General features: G+C 37.7%; 1 protein-coding gene across 2 annotated transcripts in view; it reads left to right on the top strand.

Annotated features, from left to right (window-relative positions):
- The window catches only part of LOC121379904 (mucosa-associated lymphoid tissue lymphoma translocation protein 1 homolog), a 37,306-nt gene that overhangs the window by 2,049 nt on the left and 12,727 nt on the right, over positions 1-22,530 (top strand). For both annotated transcript variants that reach the window (XR_005958860.1, XM_041508579.1), the window contains exons 3-14: positions 2,123-2,286; positions 3,208-3,379; positions 6,420-6,517; positions 6,727-6,843; positions 9,044-9,204; positions 9,869-9,971; positions 10,605-10,634; positions 12,199-12,321; positions 14,274-14,453; positions 17,696-18,077; positions 19,462-19,545; positions 20,310-20,425. Coding sequence is in view for 1 of the 2 variants with exons in the window: in XM_041508579.1 (XP_041364513.1) it covers positions 2,123-2,286; positions 3,208-3,379; positions 6,420-6,517; positions 6,727-6,843; positions 9,044-9,204; positions 9,869-9,971; positions 10,605-10,634; positions 12,199-12,321; positions 14,274-14,453; positions 17,696-18,077; positions 19,462-19,545; positions 20,310-20,425 (1,730 nt within the window). In the remaining variant the exon portion in view is untranslated. The remainder of the gene's footprint in view (positions 1-2,122; positions 2,287-3,207; positions 3,380-6,419; positions 6,518-6,726; positions 6,844-9,043; positions 9,205-9,868; positions 9,972-10,604; positions 10,635-12,198; positions 12,322-14,273; positions 14,454-17,695; positions 18,078-19,461; positions 19,546-20,309; positions 20,426-22,530) is intronic.

Here is a 22,530-nt window from a genome sequence, read left to right as displayed (position 1 = left end):
TACATGTACCTTAATAACAATTCACTTGAGCTTCCCTTTGCTTTTAAATATATGTAGCTTAAAGTGTGTTAATGTTTCTACTGGCCTCGGTGGTGCAGTGGTTAAGCCATTGGACTATATGCTGGTAGGTACAGGGTTCACAGCCCGGTACCGGCTCCAACCCAGAGCGAGTTTTAACGACTAAATGGGTAGGTGTAAGGCCACTACACCCTCTTCTTTCTCACTAACCACTAACAACTAATAACTAACCCACTGTCCTGGACAGACAGACAGTCCAGATAGCTGAGGTGTGTGCCCAGAACAGCATGCTTGAACCTTAATTGGATATAAGCATGAAAATAAGTTGAAATGAAATTAATGTTTCTACATACATGACATGCATTATTTGAAACTGATCACTTCAGAGACATTATTTGGTTTACAATTTGTAGCCACAAAATTCAAGAGCGTTTAATTTCACTGCACTTGCATACATTTATTTGTTTCTTTAGAAGAAAAAAACATTTGTAACCCACCTCCCAGTTTTACTATGTGTATTTATTTGATCAGTGGTTGTTTTAGATTTTTAAAACTTTCTTAATACTATTGAAATTGGTTTTCCAAAACTAAGGCATATTTTTCACTATTATAGAGCCATTTATGATCACAAAAATCAAACATTACTTATATTTTATTGGATAAATTATCCATTTCCGTACATTCAAAGTGTTTCTGGTCATCTTGGTGTTTCTAATAGGTACCACAAAATGTATTTTTCATATTTTAAAAAACGCACATGCGTCGTGTTTTAGTCTCTTTTTAAGGTTATTTCAACATCACAGACTCTTGTTTCACTCGGTTGTATCCAAATTTGTTACAGGTTTGTAAATTAACCAAACTTAGTGTCCATTTTTACGGGTTGAAACTAGGGTCCACATGAAAAATATGCCTTAGTGTTTTAAAAACTAGAGTCTGTCCCTTTAAGGAAATAGAAATATTTGAAATACTTGACAGCACATAGACAGATATGGGAGAAATGAATTTTATGAGTTCGATGGATTTCTTCTACATTCAGAGAGAATGAATGAATGAATGTTTAACGACACCCCAGCACAAAAAATACATCGGCTATTGGGTGTCAAACTATGGTAATTCAAAACATGATACATTGAAAGAGGGGAATTTAACTTGGTGGTAGAGTATTTGTCTTCGCTGGGATGGGTAATATCGATTACCTTCAGGGTTTTTTCCCATTCCAACCAGTGCCTTACAACTGATACATTAAAGGTATGTGTTGTGTTGTCGAGAAACGTGCATATGTCAAAAAGTAACTTTTTTCTGTTTTGTAGGAGAAATCTGTCTTAAGGCAATGGGTTTCTTCTCTATCTACGAATGGTCGAAATAAAAAGAAAGAAAGAAATGTTTTATTTAACGACACACTCAACTAGTTTTAATTACAGTTTCTATATGTGGTGTCTGTCATATAGTTAGGACCAGAGAGATTATTAGAGAGCAAACCTAGTGCCGCCACTCCATGGGCTACGCTTTTCAATTAGCAGCAAGGGATCTTTTATATGTGCCATCCCACTTGTTACATATTGCTAATGTGTAACCCTAACAACCAGTATGGTGCTCTCCACTGTAAGGAGGAACAATAAAAGCAGTCTTGTCATCAATAGCCGAGTCTGTGGTCTGTGAGATGTAACACCACTGACATGCAGGATATTACTTACCACAGCCTTTGTTTTGAACACCAGTTGTGGAGCACTGGTTGGAATGGGAAATAACCCAACAGACCCACTGATTGAATGATTGAAATAACCTTACTATTATATTTAACACAAAATATCCGTAGCAGGGCTCTGAAAATTGCAAAACCGATAGTTTCGTTCTTGCATCTCTCGTGTAAGTATAGTTTTGCGTAACCCATGTTTTTTGTTCACGCATTAAATTTATGACATCGTTTACATGTGCATGGTGGGTTACGTAAAAACTAAATAGGTTATCTAAATTCGTTTTTTGCATAGCCCATATATGGTTTACGCAAATTTTTAATTCTTGGAGGCCCACGTAGTTGAAAAAGCACTGAGGTGAGTAATGATGCCAATATTCCTTTCCTTTGATTGGACATGCTGAATTTCAGGTCTTTCGAGATCGAGAAGATGGCCATGCAGATTTATAGCAGTGGAAGTCCGACGGAGCAGCTCATTCTGGAGCTGGGGGCGCGTGGGATGGTCGTCCAGGAACTCGTCCGATATCTCGATACGCTGCGGCTTGAGGCCATTTTAGTGGACTTCAAGAATTATGGTTTGTCCAGTGTACTGTGTGTTTTTAATTCTCGAAAAGAGACTGCCCTCAATTTGCTGCTATTGTTGAAATGTTTCTGAGTGTTTTTAATGACTAAATTACATGTCATGATGACACTGTGGCACATGACTCAATGTGGGCAGGATCTAGTGTTTTTAATGACTGAATGTCGTGATGACACTGGCACATGACTCAATGTGGGCAGGATCTAGTGTTTTTAATGACTGAATGTCGTGATGACACTGTGGCACATGACTCAATGTGGGCAGGATCTAGTGTTTTTAATGACTGAATGTCGTGATGACACTGTGGCACATGACTCAATGTGGGCAGGATCTAGCTCAGTTGGTAGAGCGCTCGCCTCAGTGGACCCATTCTCTGATTGTTTTTTCTGCCCGTCCCAATCAGTGTACCACGACTGACAACAAAGGGACATGGTATGTGCTGTCCTGTCTGTGGGAAGTTGCATATAAAAGATTCCTTGCTGATATGCAAACTATGCAGCATCACAGTTGAAGATTAAGCACAGTTTCTCATTAATTGTCCTAAACTTGAAATGCCAAGATAAAAATATGTTTACAAACTCAAAGATGAGTTGCATACATTTCAATCAATAAACAACTATGAAAAATGCTACTATATTATCAACTGCCTTGCTGCCCATCTGATAACATTGACATGGATATGGATACAGCAAGAACTAGTTTATTGACTAAAACCCTTTGTGGCAAGTCACTGTTACAGTAGCACTTATAACCTTAAATTATTTACTACATGTATTTAGTCAAACATTACTTTTGTCGATAGATTTACTATTGCTGGGTCACCAGACTGTTTATATTTGTAATTATATGTATACTGTATACACCATATTTAAGCATGGAAATAAAGCATTTTGTATTGTATTATATTGTATTCCAGAGCCTATACAAATTACCTCGGAGCCGGAGTTAGAGGTGAAACTATTCGAAGGAGACCCGTTGCGTCTGATTGTCGAGGCAACTGGCTTCCCATACCCACGGTTCCAGTGGTTCTTTGAAAACTCTGAGCTCACTGGGGCTATAGAAAACACACTGAACATACCAAATATTCGGTAAGCTATGGTATAACCAAGATGATTCACTGGCGCTATAGAAAACACTGAACATACCAAATATTCGGTAAGCGATGGTATAACCAAGATGATTCACTGGCGCTATAGAAAACACACTGTACATACCAAATATTCGGTAAGCGATGGTATAACCAAGATGATTCACTGGCGCTATAGAAAACACACTGTACATACCAAATATTCGGTAAGCGATGGTATAACCAAGATGATTCACTGGCGCTATAGAAAACACACTGTACATACCAAATATTCGGTAAGCGATGGTATAACCAAGATGATTCACTGGCGCTATAGAAAACACACTGTACATACCAAATATTCGGTAAGTGATGTTATAACCAAGATGATTCACTGGCGCTATAGAAAACACACTGTACATACCAAATATTCGGTAAGTGATGTTATAACCAAGATGATTCACTGGCGCTATAGAAAACACACTGTACATACCAAATATTCGGTAAGCGATGGTATAACCAAGATGATTCACTGGCGCTATAGAAAACACACTGTACATACCAAATATTCGGTAAGCGATGGTATAACCAAGATGATTCACTGGCACTATAGAAAACACACTGTACATACCAAATATTCAGTAAGCGATGTTATAACCAAGATGATTCACTGGCGCTATAGAAAACACACTGTACATACCAAATGTTCGGTAAACGATGGTATAACTAAGATGATTCACTGGCGCTATAGAAAACACACTGTACATACCAAATGTTCGGTAAACGATGGTATAACCAAGATGATTCACTGGCGCAATAAAACACACTGTACATACCAAATATTCAGTAAGCGATGTTATAACCAAGATGATTCACTGGCGCTATAGAAAACACACAGTACATACCAAATGTTCGGTAAGCGATGGTATAACTAAGATGATTCACTGGCGCTATAGAAAACACTGAACATACCAAATATTCGGTAAGTGATGGTATAACCAAGATGATTCACTGGTGCTATAGAAAACACACTGAACATACCAAATATTCGGTAAGTGATGGTATAACCAAGATGATTCACTGGTGCTATAGAAAACACACTGAACATACCAAATATTCGGTAAGTGATGTTATAACCAAGATGATTCACTGGGGCTATAGAAAACACTGAACATACCAAATGTTCGGTAAGCGATGGTATAACTAAGATGATTCACTGGCGCTATAGAAAACACTGTACATACCAAATATTCGGTAAGCGATGGTATAACTAAGATGATTCACTGGCGCTATAGAAAACACTGAACATACCAAATATTCGGTAAGTGATGGTATAACCAAGATGATTCACTGGGGCTATAGAAAACACTGAACATACCAAATATTCGGTAAGCGATGGTATAACTAAGATGATTCACTGGCGCTATAGAAAACACTGTACATACCAAATATTCGGTAAGTGATGGTATAACCAAGATGATTCACTGGGGCTATAGAAAACACTGAACATACCAAATATTCGGTAAGCGATGGTATAACTAAGATGATTCACTGGCGCTATAGAAAACACTGAACGTACCAAATATTCGGTAAGCGATGGTATAACCAAGATGATTCACTGGTGCTATAGAAAACACACTGAACATACCAAATGTTCGGTAAGCGATGGTATAACCAAGATGATGCAGCTGTAATTATTACGAGAGTCCATTGCAGAATATATTGGTCAGCTTGATGCCTGTAATTTTGGTGTTTCCAAACATTCAGCTGAAATCATAAACGGATGTCTCGCATTAAGAGGACATCTTTGTATGATCTTTATGAAGTTAAAAGGCGAGATTTAGGTATTACATTTCCGATGATAGTGGTAGCAGCAGAAACAGTGGTGACTGCATGGGGGCCGGATGTAGCCTAGTAGAAAAGTGCTCGCTTGATGCGCAGACGATCCAGGATCGATCCCAAAAGGTGGGCCATTGGTTTATTTCTTGTCCAAGCCAATGCACCACGACTGGTACTGGTATATCCTATCCTGTTTGTGGGATGGTGCATATAGAAGATGTCCTGCTAGTAATGGAAAAATGTACACGGTTTACTCTCCAAGATTATATGTAAAACATTACCAGATGTTTCACATCAATAGCCGATGATTAATAATGAGTGTGCTGTAGTGGTGTCATTAAAAAATACAAACTTTAACAGTGGCGACAGCGTCAACTTTTGCATTAAGGTTTAACGTTAATGTTTCATGTTTAGATGAGTTTCTAACATAGGTCAGTGAAACTTGGTTTATAGTTGCACTTATGGGTGTTTATCATAGTGCCCCTAAAAGGTTTATAGTAGCCGAGACTTTTAATCCCAAAGAATTCTTGTTAAGAGAGTTTATGCGGCTGCTTACCACAGTTTTGATAAAGGTAATCCTTCGTTAAACATTTATTACAGGGAACAATTTGTTTTCAAAATCGTGATTAGCAATCTAGTCGATTGAAAATTGATTAGCAACTACTGTATAGTTATTTTTTTAAATTATGTAGCGATCTCTCAAACTTGTGTAGTGAATAGCAACGCGGTACTGAATAAAAAGTGTTGTGAAATCGTATTTATTTCTAACTTTTTATAAACAAATTTATGCACTGATTTACTGTCATCTTCAGACTTATGGTAAAAATGGTAAAAAGTGTTTGCTTGATGCGCAGTTGGCTGGGATCAATCCCCGTCAGTTGGCCCATTGGGCTATTTCTCATTCCAGCCAGTGCACCACGACTGGTATGTCAAAGACTGGTATGTGCTATCCTGTCTGTGGTGTGGACCAAAGGCTGTGGTATGTGTTATCCTGTCTGTGGGATGGTGCATATAAAAGATCCCTTGCTACTAATGGGGAAAATGTAGCAGGTTTCCTCTCTAAGACTTACCGTATGTAAAAATAGCCAAATGTTTGACATCCAATAACTGATGATTATTAAAACATTGTGCTCTAGTGGTGTTGTTAAACAAAACAAACTTTTAGTTCTTGTTTCTTGTGTCAATTGATGTGATGCTTTATATTTTTCTTTTCTTTTTTTCAGTGCATCTCAGACGGGACACTACTGCTGTCGCTTGCACAACTGTGCTGACCCAACCCAGACCAAGTTTACTCGGCATTCCCTCGTTAAGGTGTATCCAGGTAACCAGTCGTATAATATAGTTCAGTTGATTATTTTTTAATTGTTTATTATTACCAGATCCCTACTTACTATAAATGCCCATTGTCTTCCAAACAAAAGTGACATTTACACCATAAAATCTACATTGGTCGATTTGTCAACTGATAATCGTTCTATCTAAATCTGTTTAATGTAGTGTTGTATTTTTTCATGTTTTCTTCATTTACAGACATGTGTACCCATGCTGCTTATAGTGGGGCTGATGGGAAAACATCACAACCTCGTTTGCAAAAAGTTCCATCAGATGAAAGGAATGATGTGGAATATGATGAAGAGCTTGACAAGAGTAAATGTTTTTAATTTGTTTTTATTGTAAACGTAACTTGATTTCAGTCACGAACCACCTATGTCGAAGACCATGTTTCTTAGTCTATACAACTGGAAAATTTATGAATGAATTAACTAATGTGGGGAGCCACATGGCAGGACATAGCCCAGTGGTAAATCACTCGTCTGATACGTGGCCGGTCTGGGATCGATCCCTGTCGGTGGGCCCATTAGGCTATGTCTCGTTCCAACAAATGCATCACAACTAGTATATCAAATGTTGTGGTATTTGATGTCCTGTCTATGGGAAGATGGATATAAAAGATCCTTTGCTAATAATGTAATCGAGCAGTGGCTTTCCTATCAAAGATTACAAGTGTGTTAAAATTACCAAATGTTTGACATCCAGTAGCCGATGATTAATAAATCAATGTGCTCTAGGGGTGGTGTTAAAACAAACTTTAACATTTAAACTGTAGGAAAGTGCATGTAAAAGATCTCTTGCTACTGTGTTGTAGGAATAACCTGTGTGGCGGCAACTGTCTCAGTTTTTAGGCCACAGCCTTCATTAGCAATTGGTTTTTAGACCACAGCCTTCATTAGCTGTCTCGGTTTTGAGACCACAGCCATCATTAGCTGTCTTGGTTTTTAGACCACAGCCATCATTAGCTGTCTCGGTTTTTAGGCCACAGCCTTCATTAGCTGTCTTGGTTTTTAGACCACAGCCATCATTAGCTGTCTCGGTTTTTAGGCCACAGCCTTCATTAGCTGTCTCGGTTTTGAGACCACAGCCTTCATTAGCTGTCTTGGTTTTTAGACCACAGCCATCATTAGCTGTCTCGGTTTTTAGACCACAGTCTTCATTAGCTGTCTTGGTTTTGAGACCACAGTCTTCATTAGCTGTCTTGGTTTTTAGACCACAGCCATCATTAGCTGTCTTGGTTTTTAGACCACAGCCATCATTAGCTGTCTTGGTTTTTAGACCACAGCCATCATTAGCTGTCTTGGTTTTTAGACCACAGTCTTCATTAGCTGTCTTGGTTTTTAGACCACAGTCTTCAGTTACAAGTTCCAGTCCAGATCGCACATGTGTGATACAAAATAAATTTATATCATGATTTCAAAATGTCTTTATCACTATAGTAAAATTTAATAGGTATGTAATAATACTTATTATTACCAATATGGTTCAAAATATCTTGGTACATATCAAAGTGTTGCGTCCCACTAGAACGCCAAGTGGGACGTAACTCTTCGTGACATCATCGATTGGCACACTACAACATTATAGGAACGTCAGCCAAATGAGTTGAGTGAATAATAAATAGGATATTAAACTCACTACCATTTCGTATCATGTTTATGTCCCTCGTGAAATAATGTTCATTGTCTTTCTCTAAAGCTTGTATTTCACTCAGAACATAAACATAATACGAAATGGTAGTGAGTTTAATATCCTATAGTTATAGTTCATTGACAGGCCATGCTCCATGCTAGCTGTCAGTTGAGCTATCTCAGTATTTTGAGTCATACACTTGGGAGACACACTCATTATCGCACCCTTGAAGTGGGTGAAACTCAGTGTATGTGGCCTTACACCCACCCATTGAGCCTATAGTGGTGCACTTTGGGTAGGAGCCGTTACTGGAATGAAAAATTCTCCATTGCCTCAGGAATGAAACCCCTACCCACCTATCTACAATTAACCACCCCACCCCTCCACTCCCCACTCAAGCAGATTTTAGTTTTTTTCAATATATTTTCAGGGGGAGCATGGTTTGACACACACACTCACACACACACACACACACACAACTTAAACTTCACTAACCACACTAGACATTACTTCATATATTCCTGCATCTGCATTGATTTATTTAATATTAATTCATGTTCAAGGCTAGATGTAGCCCAGTGGTATAGCGCTCACTTGATGTGCAGTCGGTCTGGGATCGATCCCTGTCAGTGAGCCCATTGGGCTATTTCTTGTTCTAGACAGTGTATCACGACTGATATATCAAAGGTCGTGGTATGTCCTGTCTGTGGGATGATGCATATAAAAGACCCCTTGATACTAATGAAAAAATATAGAGGGTTTCCTCTTTAAGACTATGTCAAAATTACCAAATGTTTCACATCCAATAGCAGATGATTAATAAATAAAATGTGCTCTAGTGGTGTCGTTAAACAAAGCAAACTTTAAAAATTTTCATTCCCAGCTTGTAACCTGCCTGTTATAGTGGAGCAGCCCCAGGATGTGTTCACCATCAAGGGGAGCCCATTCCACATTGTGTGCAAAGCCAGGAGTCGTTTCCCCTTGCGCTACACCTGGTATCATGAAGGCCAGTATTTCCATGAGACGCAAATTCCACTGCTGGAGGTATGTGCTGTGCAGACCTGTATGAATAATATCGGGGGGGGGGGGGGGCACAATATTTAATGGAGTGAGCAAAAGTGGGGGAGAGGGGGGTCATTTACTCTTGCGCTACACCTGGTATCACGAGGGCCAGTATTTCCACGAGACGCAAGTTCCACTGCTGGAGGTATGTGTATGTGCTGTGCAGACCTGTATGAATGATATTGGGGTGGGGGGTTGCACAATATTTAATGGAGTGAGCAAAGTGTCTAGTGGGGGAGAGGGGGGTAATTTTCTCTTGCGCTACACCGGGTATCACGAGGGCCAGTATTTCCACGAGACGCAAGTTCCACTGCTGGAGGTATGTGCTGTGCAGACCTGTACGAATGATATCTGGAGGGGTGGGAGGGGGACACAATATTTAATGGAGGGAGCAAAGTCTCTAGTGGGGGGAGGGGGGCACAAGCCATATCTTTATGTTTACATCTTTGTCCTCAGTCTGGAGGACACTTCCCTTTGCAACATGTATAACTGTCCATCCTCCAAATACACATCCATTTATTTATGTTTATGCTGATGATTGTTTATATATGTTATATAATATTGTATATAATTGTATGCTTGTGAGCCACACAGCTTAAAGTAAATAAATTACTACTACCTGAATTGTGTTTCTCGTTACCTACAGGTGGACAGCGCATTGAGCAGTCACAGTGGGCGATATCAGTGTATTGTGAGAAACGATTTCGGGGAGGCACGCAGTCACCCGTTCATGGTGACCGTTTCAGACTGTGTGTATTTCTCTTCTATTTTAAAGTCAAAGTTGTTTAATTTTCACTCTGTGATTTTGTCTGTATATGTGGACCTTTAAACAGATTATCTTCTTTTTAAAAAAAATAAAGTTTAGCACCCATATTGGAGGATATTGAAGTACAGAGCATACATTCAAAACTTAAAAACAGAATATAATTAATATTATTAAACAATTCAGCTCACAGATAGAAGTACCCTTTTGAAAACATACATGTAGTTGTTAGGGTTTATATTTTAATGTATGTTAGGCTTAAAAAAAAGATGTGTTTCAGGTTTCATCATTGAAAATAATAGGGTAGGTACATGTAGGTAGGAACATTTTTCCTTTCTTTTTTTTTTAAATCGAATCAAACCAAGAAACCATAATCGGCCAAGGTGTTTCGAATTTAGTTTGCTGATTGCAAAAAATGTCAGTGTCACTACATAAAATTAGGGTAGGTTGGAAAACACATATATTTGTTTAGGCCTTAGAAGGTACTTGTATATGTCATTAACTGCATGCATAGCATGTAACTTACTGTTTCAGGTGGAAGTGATATTAATTTAATTGACCAGTGTTTGAAGCCGACACCTTTATGGATTTTATTGGTTACTTTTCTTCTCTTTTTCAGATGATACCCCAAGAGTAATTAAAGCACCGGGTAAGATTTGAATATCTATTGTAGGAAAACGTTATTATCAAAATGCATTCTGCTATACATTTTTTTGTTTCAATTAGTTTCTCTTTTTGTGTGAGAGTTTTAGGAAATATCTTCTCTTGCAACTACAGGACTTTGTATTAAAAACAGTGTGCCTTAGGCCATACATTGTAAGTAGTTTTATGAAAATATACCAATTAGTTATGGTGGGTTTATTGGTTGTCTTTTATGGTCTTTTAATTTTACTATTATTATATATATTATGAGCAAACCAGTTTCAGTGAGCATAAGCACTTGGTTCTAAAGGATATCAATATTTATAAACAGACAGTTGTTATCCAATAGCTACCTTTTTATTAGTATTTCTATGCTTCAAATGAACACTAAACTGGCCGCTATGTAGCAAAGATCACTGCACGTGCATCAAAAACTGTAGCATGCATCACCAGTAAATATTGTTAATTACGTAACCTGTTTCGGTGAGTGAAACGCTTGGTGGTATTGCTTACAGCAAGAACTTTCCAAAACAAAACTTTTCTGTGTTTTATCAAAACATGTAAGTTATTCAACAAAACATGCACTTACAATAATTTATAAAAATTATTTCAAATATTTTAAGGCAAATTATAAAATGAAGTCATCGAGAACTAACGTTATCAGACAACTTTTAGGAAAACGAATATAACAATTCTGATATCTTGCAATCGTGATATAAGTTATAAGCAAATGAATGGTTATAATGGTAAAATTGTTTGGTTAAAAAATATAAACTGTATTTTGAGTTTTTATAAATATATATAAATAGATATCCAGAAAGATATTTATGTTAAAACATAAAGAACCATATATCTTTGGCAACTATCTGTAAAGAGAATTTTGCCAGCAGACAATCTTGTGTCTTCAATAACTAGATAGCAATACAGTTGAGAACAGACAAAAATTTTTTTTTTAAATTAAGTTGTCTTTCAAATTACAGTCTTTGAAAATCACAGAAAAAAGGTATTACGAAATGTGCTACATGTATGTTTATGAGTGGGTCAAGTTCACTCTTGCTTTCTTTGTTCATTTTAACTTTATTTCTACAGACATTTCTGTGAATCTGATAGCATTTGTATGTGTTTACATTCCACATGCAAAAGTCAACGACGTCAGAAATACTCAAATGTACATACTGTTGCACACAAATGATGCAACCACTGAAACGAGATCCTCACCGAAACAGGTCGACAGAAGATACATTTGCGAAATCTTGATGACTAGATACGTGTTGTATTTGCTGTCAGTGTCTAAAAAATATAGATGATGTAACATAAGCCAAACTCAAATGTTTCACTTCAGACTAGAGGCTAAATATGTATTTTTGTTTCAGTACAGTATAAATATGGTGGGGTTTTTCAGTGCAGTATAAATGTGTGTATTTTTGTTTCAGTACAGTATAAATATGGTGGGGGTTTTCAGTGCAGTATAAATGTGTGTATTTTTGTTTCGGAACAGTATAAATGTGTATTTTTGTCTCTTTAGTTATGGTACAGTACAAGATTTGAAATATTTTGTATTTTTGTTTCAGAAATCATCAGTCAGCCTAAATCGTGCTCAGTTCAAGTGGGAGGGGTGGCGGTATTTGTGGTGGAGGCGTGTGGAACCCAGCCCATAACATATCAGTGGTTTAAAGATTCAACACTCATATTTGGTAGGTACACAATAAAATGAAGCATGAGCTAGCACAAACAGATTATTTTCTATTCTAATTCGTTCGGCATATAACGCGAAATTTGATTGGCTAATCAAATTCATTTGCGACAGTGAAACCAGCATGAACCTGTCAGACCAGCCTCGGTGGCGCAGTGGTTAAGCCATTGGACTACAGGCTGGTAGGTACAGGGTTCGTAGCCCAGTACCGGCTCCAACCCAGAGCGAGTTCTTAAGGGCTCAATGGATAGGTGTAAGGCCACTACACCCTCTTATCTCTCACTAATCACTAACCCACTGTCCTGGACAGACAACCCAGATAGCTGAGGGGATTCCCCAAGAGCCTATTTACATATTCATATGCTACTTCTCGCTGTTTAGTAGGACATACTTACTTTTAAAATACCAACAGTGAATCTTTTTCTGAAGCAAAATGTGTCCTGCTCGAAATTTTATGACGTAAATGCTGTTTATAAACGTTTGTGTGACATTGTGTGTGTGATGCTGATAGGAATGTGGAAGTAAGTACTGACAACTATGCTGAATTATGAATCTTCGTTATGTACATAATTATTGAGAGTTAAAATCTATTTTGTGATCGGAAAGAAATGTACAGACTGATATCTTAAAGAAGAACATAAACATCACCAGTAAGTCTAAGTGGGTTACTTATTAGTTGTTAGTGAGAGACAAGAGGATGTAGTGGCCTTACACCTACTCATTGGGTCTTCAAAACTCACTCTGGATGGGAGCCGGTACCAGGCTGCGAACCTAGTACCTACCAGCCATATACATATTTGATGGCTTAACCACAACACCACTGAGGCCGGTATATTATGTGTTCTGTATTGTGATTGGTTAATTACATTCTTTTTCCGGGATCAAATGAAAATAACACCCGGAAAGCTAATGACGTCATAAGAAAGTGACGTCATTAGCAATTGGAACAGGTCAAGTTGACGGTTCAAGTGTCTACAGTTACCTGTAGATTACAATACAGCCAGGTATTTTGTGAAAAACAAAAACAAATATACAATTAGTTCCGTAGAAAAACCATTCAGTTTACAATGGACATAACCATATGGAGTTCTTAGATTTGCGGGTGTTACTGTCTATTTGATGCCCACAGATGGTTCATTTTGCACCTCAGGCCTTCGGTGCAGGATCAAATAGACAATAACACCCACAAATCTGAAAACTCGATACGGTTATGTCTTAATTCATTCCTCCATTCTTCATCCATTCCTTCACTCTGCCTGTGATTTATTCCTCCATTCCTCCACTGCCTGTGATTTATTCATCCATTCCTCCACTCTGCTTGTGATTTATTCCTCCATTCCTCCACTGCCTGTGATTTATTCATCCATTCCTTCACTCTGCCTGTGATTTATTCATCCATTCCTCCACTCTGCCTGTGATTTATTCATCCATTCCTCCACTCTGCCTGTGATTTATTCCTCCATTCCTCCACTGCCTGTGATTTATTCATCCATTCCTTCACTCTGCTTGTGATTTATTCATCCATTCCTCCACTCTGCCTGTGATTTATTCATCCATTCCTCCACTCTGCCTGTGATTTATTCATTCATTCCTTCACTCTGTCTGTGATTTATTCATCCATTCCTCCACTCTGCCTGTGATTTATTCATCCATTCCTTCACTCTGCTTGTGATTTATTCATCCATTCCTCCACTCTGCCTGTGATTTATTCATTCATTTCTTCACTCTGCCTGTGATTTATTCATCCATTCCTCTACTCTGCCTGTGATTTATTCATCCATTCTTCCACTCTGCCTGTGATTTATTCATCCACTCTGCCTGTGATTTATTCATCCATTCCTCCACTCTGCCTGTGATTTATTCATCCATTCCTCCACTCTGCCTGTGATTTATTCATCCATTCCTCCTTTTCTGCCTGTTATTTATTCATCCATTCTGCCTGTGTCATTGTAGGTCAGGAGTCGTCTGAATTGCGGATCTCCAACATCCAGTCGCAGGTCTCGAACCTCCAGCCACAAGAGGTGCAGGTGGGCGTGTATCAGTGTCTGTTGAAGAACGAGTATGGAGCCAAGTTCTCGGAAGGAGCCGTTCTCGCCATCGGCAGCGAGCTCCACACACTACAGGAATATCATGGTGAGACCAGTTGTCTTATCACAACTCCATCAATGTTCACTCCACACACTACAGGACTATCATGATGAGACCAGTTGTCTTATCACAACTCCATCAATGTTCACTCCACACACTACAGGACTATCATGGTGAGACCAGTTGTCTTATCACAACTCCATCAATGTTCACTCCACACACTACAGCACTATCATGATGAGACCAGTTGTCTTGTCGCAACTCCATCAATGTTCACTCCACACACTACAGGACTATCAGATGAGACCAGTTGTCTTGTCGCAACTCCATCAATGTTCACTCCACACACTACAGGACTATCAGATGAGACCAGTTGTCTTATCGCAACTCCATCAATGTTCACTCCACACACTACAGCACTATCATGGTGAGACCAGTTGTCTTATCGCAACTCCATCAATGTTCACTCCACACACTACAGGACTATCAGGGTGAGACCAGTTGTCTTATCGCAACTCCATCAATGTTCACTCCACACACTACAGGACTATCAGGGTGAGACCAGTTGTCTTATCGCAACTCCATCAATGTTCACTCCACACACTACAGCACTATCATGGTGAGACCAGTTGTCTTATCACAACTCCATCAATGTTCACTCCACACACTACAGCACTATCATGGTGAGACCAGTTGTCTTATCGGAACTCCATCAATGTTCACTCCACACACTACAGCACTATCATGGTGAGACCAGTTGTCTTATCGGAACTCCATCAATGTTCACTCCACACACTACAGGACTATCATGGTGAGACCAGTTGTCTTATCGCAACTCCATCAATGTTCACTCCACACACTACAGGACTATCATGGTGAGACCAGTTGTCTTATCGCAACTCCATCAATGTTCACTCCACACACTACAGGACTATCATGGTGAGACCAGTTGTCTTATCGCAACTCCATCAATGTTCACTCCACACACTACAGCACTATCATGGTGAGACCAGTTGTCTTATCGCAACTCCATCAATGTTCACTCCACACACTACAGCACTATCATGGTGAGACCAGTTGTCTTATCGCAACTCCATCAATGTTCACTCCACACACTACAGCACTATCATGGTGAGACCAGTTGTCTTATCGCAACTCCATCAATGTTCACTCCACACACTACAGCACTATCATGGTGAGACCAGTTGTCTTATCGCAACTCCATCAATGTTCACTCCACACACTACAGGACTATCATGGTGAGACCAGTTGACTTATCGCAACTCCATCAATGTTCACTCCACACACTACAGGACTATCAAGGTGAGACCAGTTGTCTTATCACAACTCCATCAATGTTCACTCCACACACTACAGCACTATCATGGTGAGACCAGTTGTCTTATCGCAACTCCATCAATATTCACTCCACACACTACAGGACTATCATGATGAGACCAGTTGACTTATCGCAACTCCATCAATGTTCACTCCACACACTACAGGACTATCATGGTGAGACCAGTTGTCTTATCGCAACTCCATCAATGTTCACTCCACACACTACAGGACTATCATGGTGAGACCAGTTGTCTTATCGCAACTCCATCAATGTTCACTCCACACACTACAGGACTATTATGGTGAGACCAGTTGTCTTATCAGTGTTCATGGTACTTGATCACTCTAGAACACCTCTTCTTGTAAATACACATCAGAGCACAGTTTTACATTCGAATCGATCTTAGTGTTAAGATCATCTTAAGTGCATAGCTACTTTATACACTTACGATGGTCTTAATGCTAAGATTGCTTTGTGGAACGGAGCTCAGGAGAAGAACAAAGTTACTACCAAGTAGGGTTTTTTTGTAGGAGAATTACAGAAAACATTTTACAAGTTACTATTTATTTAATTATTTAATTGGTGTCTGTGTGTGTGTGTCTGTGTGTGTGTCTGTGTGTGTGTGTGCATGCGTGTGTGTGTGTGTGCATGTTAAACAAAATCAGTACAGAACTTAACATGTGTAAAGCGGGTCGTTGTTAAAACCAGACATTTTTGTTAGTCCCAGGCCTGTCCATGTTAGATGGGTTTCACTGTAGATGTTCATCTCAGTGCAGTGACAAACATTATTGTAAGCGAGACATTTAATTTCACGGCGATGGAGGGGGATTTAACTCAGTTGGTTGAGTCTAAGGTGCTTGTGTCGCAGGATCGAACCACCTCGGTGGATCCGATCCATTCAACTGATTGGGGGTTTTCTTGTTCCAACCAGTTCACCACAACTGGGTAAAGGTCGTGGTATGTGCTGTCCTGTCTCTGGGAAAGTGCATATAAAAGATCCCTTGCTGCATTAGAAGAGATGTAGTGGGTTTTTTCTGATGACTATAAGTCAGAATTACCAAATGTTTGACATCCAATGATTAATGATGATTAATTAATTAATGTGCTCTGGTGGTATCATTAAACAAAACAAACTTTAACTATTTTTAGACCAAACTAGCATGGGAAGCTATTTTTGTCAACTTCCGGCATGGGGTTTGGAGTGCGGATACAATTGTAATTGCTACATGGAGCAATCAAAAATATTGCGTATCCGGACATACATGTATGTGCACACCTTCAATGAAAGCAATAGTTAACCTTTTTTTTTCTATCTGTATCCGGATCCATATCCGTGTATACGTGAACACAGCTTAATTTGTGTTTTAAAGTTTATGGTAGGCGAGGCATCTAATTCCACAGAATTCTTGTTATTGTCTTTCTCAGCAAAACAAACCTTTAATACAATAGTCAGTGATTAATTAATTAATTAATGTGCTCTAGTGGTGTCGTTAAAAAACAACAACTTTAACTTCAAGACTTTAATTCCACAGAATTCCTGTTATTGTTTTTTTTTAACAAAACAAACCTTTAATACAATAGCTGATGATTAATTAATTAATTAATTAATGTGCTCTAGTGGTGTCGTTAAAAAACAACAACTTTAACTTCAAGACTTTAATTCCACAGAATTCCTGTTTTTTGTTTTTTTTAACAAAACAAACCTTTAATACAATAGCTGATAATTAATTAATGTGCTCTAGTGGTGTCGTTAAAAAACAACAACTTTAACTTTAAATCTTTAATTCCATAGAATTCTTGTTATTGTCTTTTGCAGCGAAAAAAAAACCCAAACTGTTTAATACAATAGCCGATGATTCATTAATTAATTTATTAGTGGTGTTGTTAAAAAAGAAAATTAACTTTAACTTTAATTCCACACAATTCTTGTTATTGACTTTTGCAGCAAAAGACAAGTTTGCCCTACTCATTGGTAATTACTCGTACAAGGCTGAGAATTCGCTAAACGCCCCGAAAGAAGATATCAAAACTCTGGCCGAGATTTTCCGCAACCTGCAGTTCAAGGTGGTCTCCCTGTTGAACTTGACGAAGAACGAGATGGTTGCCGCGGTCGAGGAGTTTTGTCGGTTGCTGGACGATGGAGTCTACTGCGTGTTTTATTTCTGCGGTCACGGCTTTGAAGAAACCCGCCAGTGTTACCTCGTGCCGGAAGACGCTCCCACCGGGTTCACCTGGGAGGACTGTGTGTGTGCCGATCAGGTGCTGGAACGGATGCAGAACAGAAACCCGGCCATCTGCTGTATGATCCTCGATATCTGTCGCAGGCAGTACGTGTTATATGGAGAGGCATTTTTATCATCCATTAAAGGCTTTTTTAGGAGATATCGCTGGCACTATAATTTGCGATATTCTCCTAGGAGATATCGCTTGTTTTAGTTATGTCACCGTGCATGTTTCAACGCTAAACCTATCATTAGTGACGTCACACCACTGTTGTTCTGTTAGTTAAAGAGTCTACCGCTGTCAAATATTATGACATTCAACCCACATTGCTGACATTGTTTACAATTGTCGCAAATGAAAAGAATGATAATTGGATGATAAAAAGAATACCCCCCCTCGTGTCATGTGATATCATAATTTATCGGATTTCATACTTTTATCAACTCGTGTTGATAAATTATGATATCACAAGACTAAAAGAATCCTTCATATGTATCCATGTGGGACAGGGCTATTCCACCCGAGGGTACATAATTTGTTGTCAGGGACGAGGCCTGACATCATATTATGTATCCGAGGGTGGAATAGCCCTGTCCCACATGGATACATAATGGAGGATTATTTTTCTCCCATCCAGTAGATGAAAAACAAGCATTTTGGGAAAATGTGAAAAACCTACATTTTTTATTTTTTATCTTACAATAAAATAATCATAACCACTAAAAAGATCGTACCCAAAAATAGTTTATACTAAAAGTATAAACCGAAAATGATAGTATAATTTCATTATGATAGCAGGTTTCCATGTTTTTATGAAATATAAAAAGCATTTCTTGCGTTATTTTGCCGTTTACGTGACGTCACCCAATGTTAATATCAGCTCAAACAATAGAAGTCATGTGGTCATGCAAGACTGATTTATTCCGCATGGGCTGACGTCATGGAATACGCCTGTCTTGCATGGCTAAGGATGGGAGAAATATATATATATATCTATATTTAAATTGTGCTGTGGTGTGTTGAGCTTGGTGGTATTGAAATTTCAGATTCGGTATCGGTATTTTTGTGGTGATTTACCTCAGCATCACTATGGTATTCATTATTGACACAATACCAAAACGATATCTAGCAGTATTTTTGGTATACTCTGCTTTAAATGCATGCCTGAGTTAAGTCTCACCCGCTAATTTCATCTAAATCAAATTAATTCCATACACAAGGCCCGCATCTCTCTCTTCTTTTCAGCTATTTTGCATTCGTCAGATATAATATTATTGTTAGTGCTTTACTAATTGACTGATAACATTTTTCAGTACTGGAATTTCGGTATTTTAAAATTTGCTGCATATGGTAAATCCGTATTGACATGATACCAATACCAAACGGTATATACGGTAAACTGCCCAGCTCTAGTTATAAACAATCATTCCTTTCCTTTAATGATCAGTGTTTAATATATTTTAGAAATGGTAATGTTTCCTATTTCAGAAACCATGTATCATCTAGTTCCATACCAAAGATCATTGAGCCACGCACCACGACCGCAGGCAACACCATTATCTGTTTTGCCACGTACGTTCTCTATCACATTTATTACACGGGCAAGGCCCCGATTTTCTTTTAATAAGTATTATTATTATCTACGTAGTTCAAGATATTCAGGGAAATATAACAAGTATGACCCACATGTGTCATAATGATTTCATGTGCACAACTAATGATGTAATTTTGTGAAGCGACGTCATAACTTAATGCAGGTTCCCCAGTCTTATATCTGTGTAAACGCTTATCAAAATGTCATTTCGGAAAATGACGTCATTTCTTCGTCTCTTTTTCAGTTATGTTTGAAACATTTTGACGTTTGGTCAAAAAACGTTGTTATTCATAAAAAATTTCTTATTAATAAAAATAATATTTTGGATAATGTGGATAATAAAGAAATGATTACACTCGGGTGTAAATCGTACTGATTTTATGAAACTTTTATCAGGATTCATGTATTGCCCTCGCTCTCACTTGTGTAATACAATAATTCTGACATTCGTTTCGTAAAATCTGTGCGACACACAAACTCGTGTAATAATCTCCATTTATTATGTTATTTTGTCACCAGTCTTTTTAGGCCTCAAAAATGATGTTATGTTATGTGCAATTTAGTTTTTAAAAAATTAAAAATCTCAATATATAAACAGGAATTCCACACAATTAAATGTCTTGCCTACTTGAATAATTATGTGAAATTGTCTTCTTTTCAAGATATGCAATGTCATGTGGTTTGTTCCAGAGTAACAATTTTATGCACTTATTCTTCTTCTTTTTTACTTTTTGGTTTTCAGAAGTGCCGGGTGTGCTGCTTTCGAGCAGCCTCAGTGTGGAATTCTGGTCTATTTCCTGCAGCGCCATCTGTCGAAGCCGATCGGTATTGAGGAAGTGTTTGCTTTAGTTCGGTCAGGTATGGCATACAAGCTTTACATTATCTGATGTGTTTAATACAGATTATTACAGTCAGGTATGGCATACAAGCTTTACATTATATGATGTGTTTAATACAGATTATTACAGTCAGATATGGCATACAAGCTTTACATTATATGATGTGTTTAATACAGATTATTACAGTCAGGTATGGCATACAAGCTTTACATTATATGATGTGTTTAATACAGATTATTACAGTCAGGTATGGCATACAAGCTTTACATTATATGATGTGTTTAATACAGATTATTACAGTCAGGTGCGATATACCAGCTTTACATTATCTGATGTGTTTAATACAGATTATTACAGTCAGGTGCGACATACCAGCTTTTCTTTATCTGATGTGTTTAATACAGATTATTACAGTCAGATGCGACATACCAGCTTTACGTTATATGATGTGTTTAATACAGATTATTACAGTCAGAAATGGTATACAAGCTTTACATTATCTGATGTGTTTAATACAGATAATTACAGTCAGGTAGGGTATAACAGCTTTACGTTATCTGATGTGTTTAATACAGATTATTACAGTCAGGTACGGTATACCAGCTTTACATTATCTGATGTGTTTAATACAGATTATTACAGTCAGGTATGGTATACCAGCTTTACATTATCTGATGTGTTTAATACAGATTATTACAGTCAGGTGCAACATACCAACTTTACGTTATCTGATGTGTTTAATACAGATTATTACATTCAGGTGCGACATACATATAGAATACTATACAAGTTTTCACTAGATATCATTTTTACGAAACAAGTGAACTTCCCAAACGTATCTGACCGAACGAAAGTGAGGTCAGATACATTTGGGAAGTTCACGAGTTTCGTAAAAATGATATGTAGCGAAAATGAGTGTGGTATTTTATTTATTACCCTCCTTTAAATCACGCAAATTATGAAAAATAAATAAATCAATCAATCAGTTTTGTAGCCTATTTCAAGACCGGATGTTGATTTGCATAACTAGCCGGTGCACGACTACGTACCGCCGCATTGAGAAATAGTTCGTTGTACTTCCGCTACTTCTCCGTGACGTTTTCAGGGGAGTGGTGTAGACGTACTTCCCGATAAATTTCCATCGGGTTTGATTTTTTAATTTAAAGAAACCTGTAAGGTACATGCATCAATATATGTTTATTTTCATATTGGGTGAAAAATGGGTAAAACTAATGCATAATTCCATATTTTAACAAAATGCCCCCAAGAAACAAATGTTCCTGTTACCCCACTGGCACTGGTTATGCTAATAATGATGAATTCACAAATCACAACTGACAATAACAATTTGTTGACCAAAAATCCAACCAATAAGAGAATAACAAGTGTTTTTGCAGTTAAAAACGTGTAGCTTGCAAAAGCAGCTGAGTTCACGGGAAAACTAAAGTTATAACTTTAAGGTCGACGACAGTCACTTTTCGCTCCCTTGTTTTGGCTTTCTTTGTACACAATAAATATAGCATATCTTACTGTAATTTCACTTAAAATCCATATTTCGTAAAATGTACAATTTTTCAATCACAGAATTTTCTTCAAACACATTCAGGTGCTTCAGTAATGTTCGAAAAAAAAAATCATTAGGAATTTTGCACTGGATTTTTTCCAGCATTCTTAAAACGGAAACGTCATGTACCCAGTTTGTGGTTATTGTAAGGAGGTGCAAAATGATGTCATTGGAATTCTGACATCATTCAAATTCAAAATTAGCTATATTATTACAATGCATCGCCACATTAAAATAAAAACTGTTCTACTAACCTTGACCCCTGTTAAATTTCTACAACAAGCAAACAACGCTGTTTACAGGTCGGTATATTTTACTTTTTCATAATTCTACAAAAAATATTAAGTTTAAAAAAATAAAAAACTACCATATCATATGAAAAAAATTAAAGTTGGATATGTTTCATTTATTGTGTACAAAGCCAAAACAAGGGTCCAAAAAATGACTGTCGTAGACCTTAATAATGTTGAATTCACAAATCACAACTGACAATAACAATTTGTAGACAAAAAATCCACATAATAAATAAAATGAATATGTTTAATTATTGTTCTATTCAT

Source organism: Gigantopelta aegis, chromosome 2 (genome assembly GCF_016097555.1).
Source record: "Gigantopelta aegis isolate Gae_Host chromosome 2, Gae_host_genome, whole genome shotgun sequence".
NCBI lineage: Eukaryota > Metazoa > Mollusca > Gastropoda > Neomphalida > Peltospiridae > Gigantopelta > Gigantopelta aegis.
This window is presented reverse-complemented; position numbering and strand designations above follow the sequence as displayed.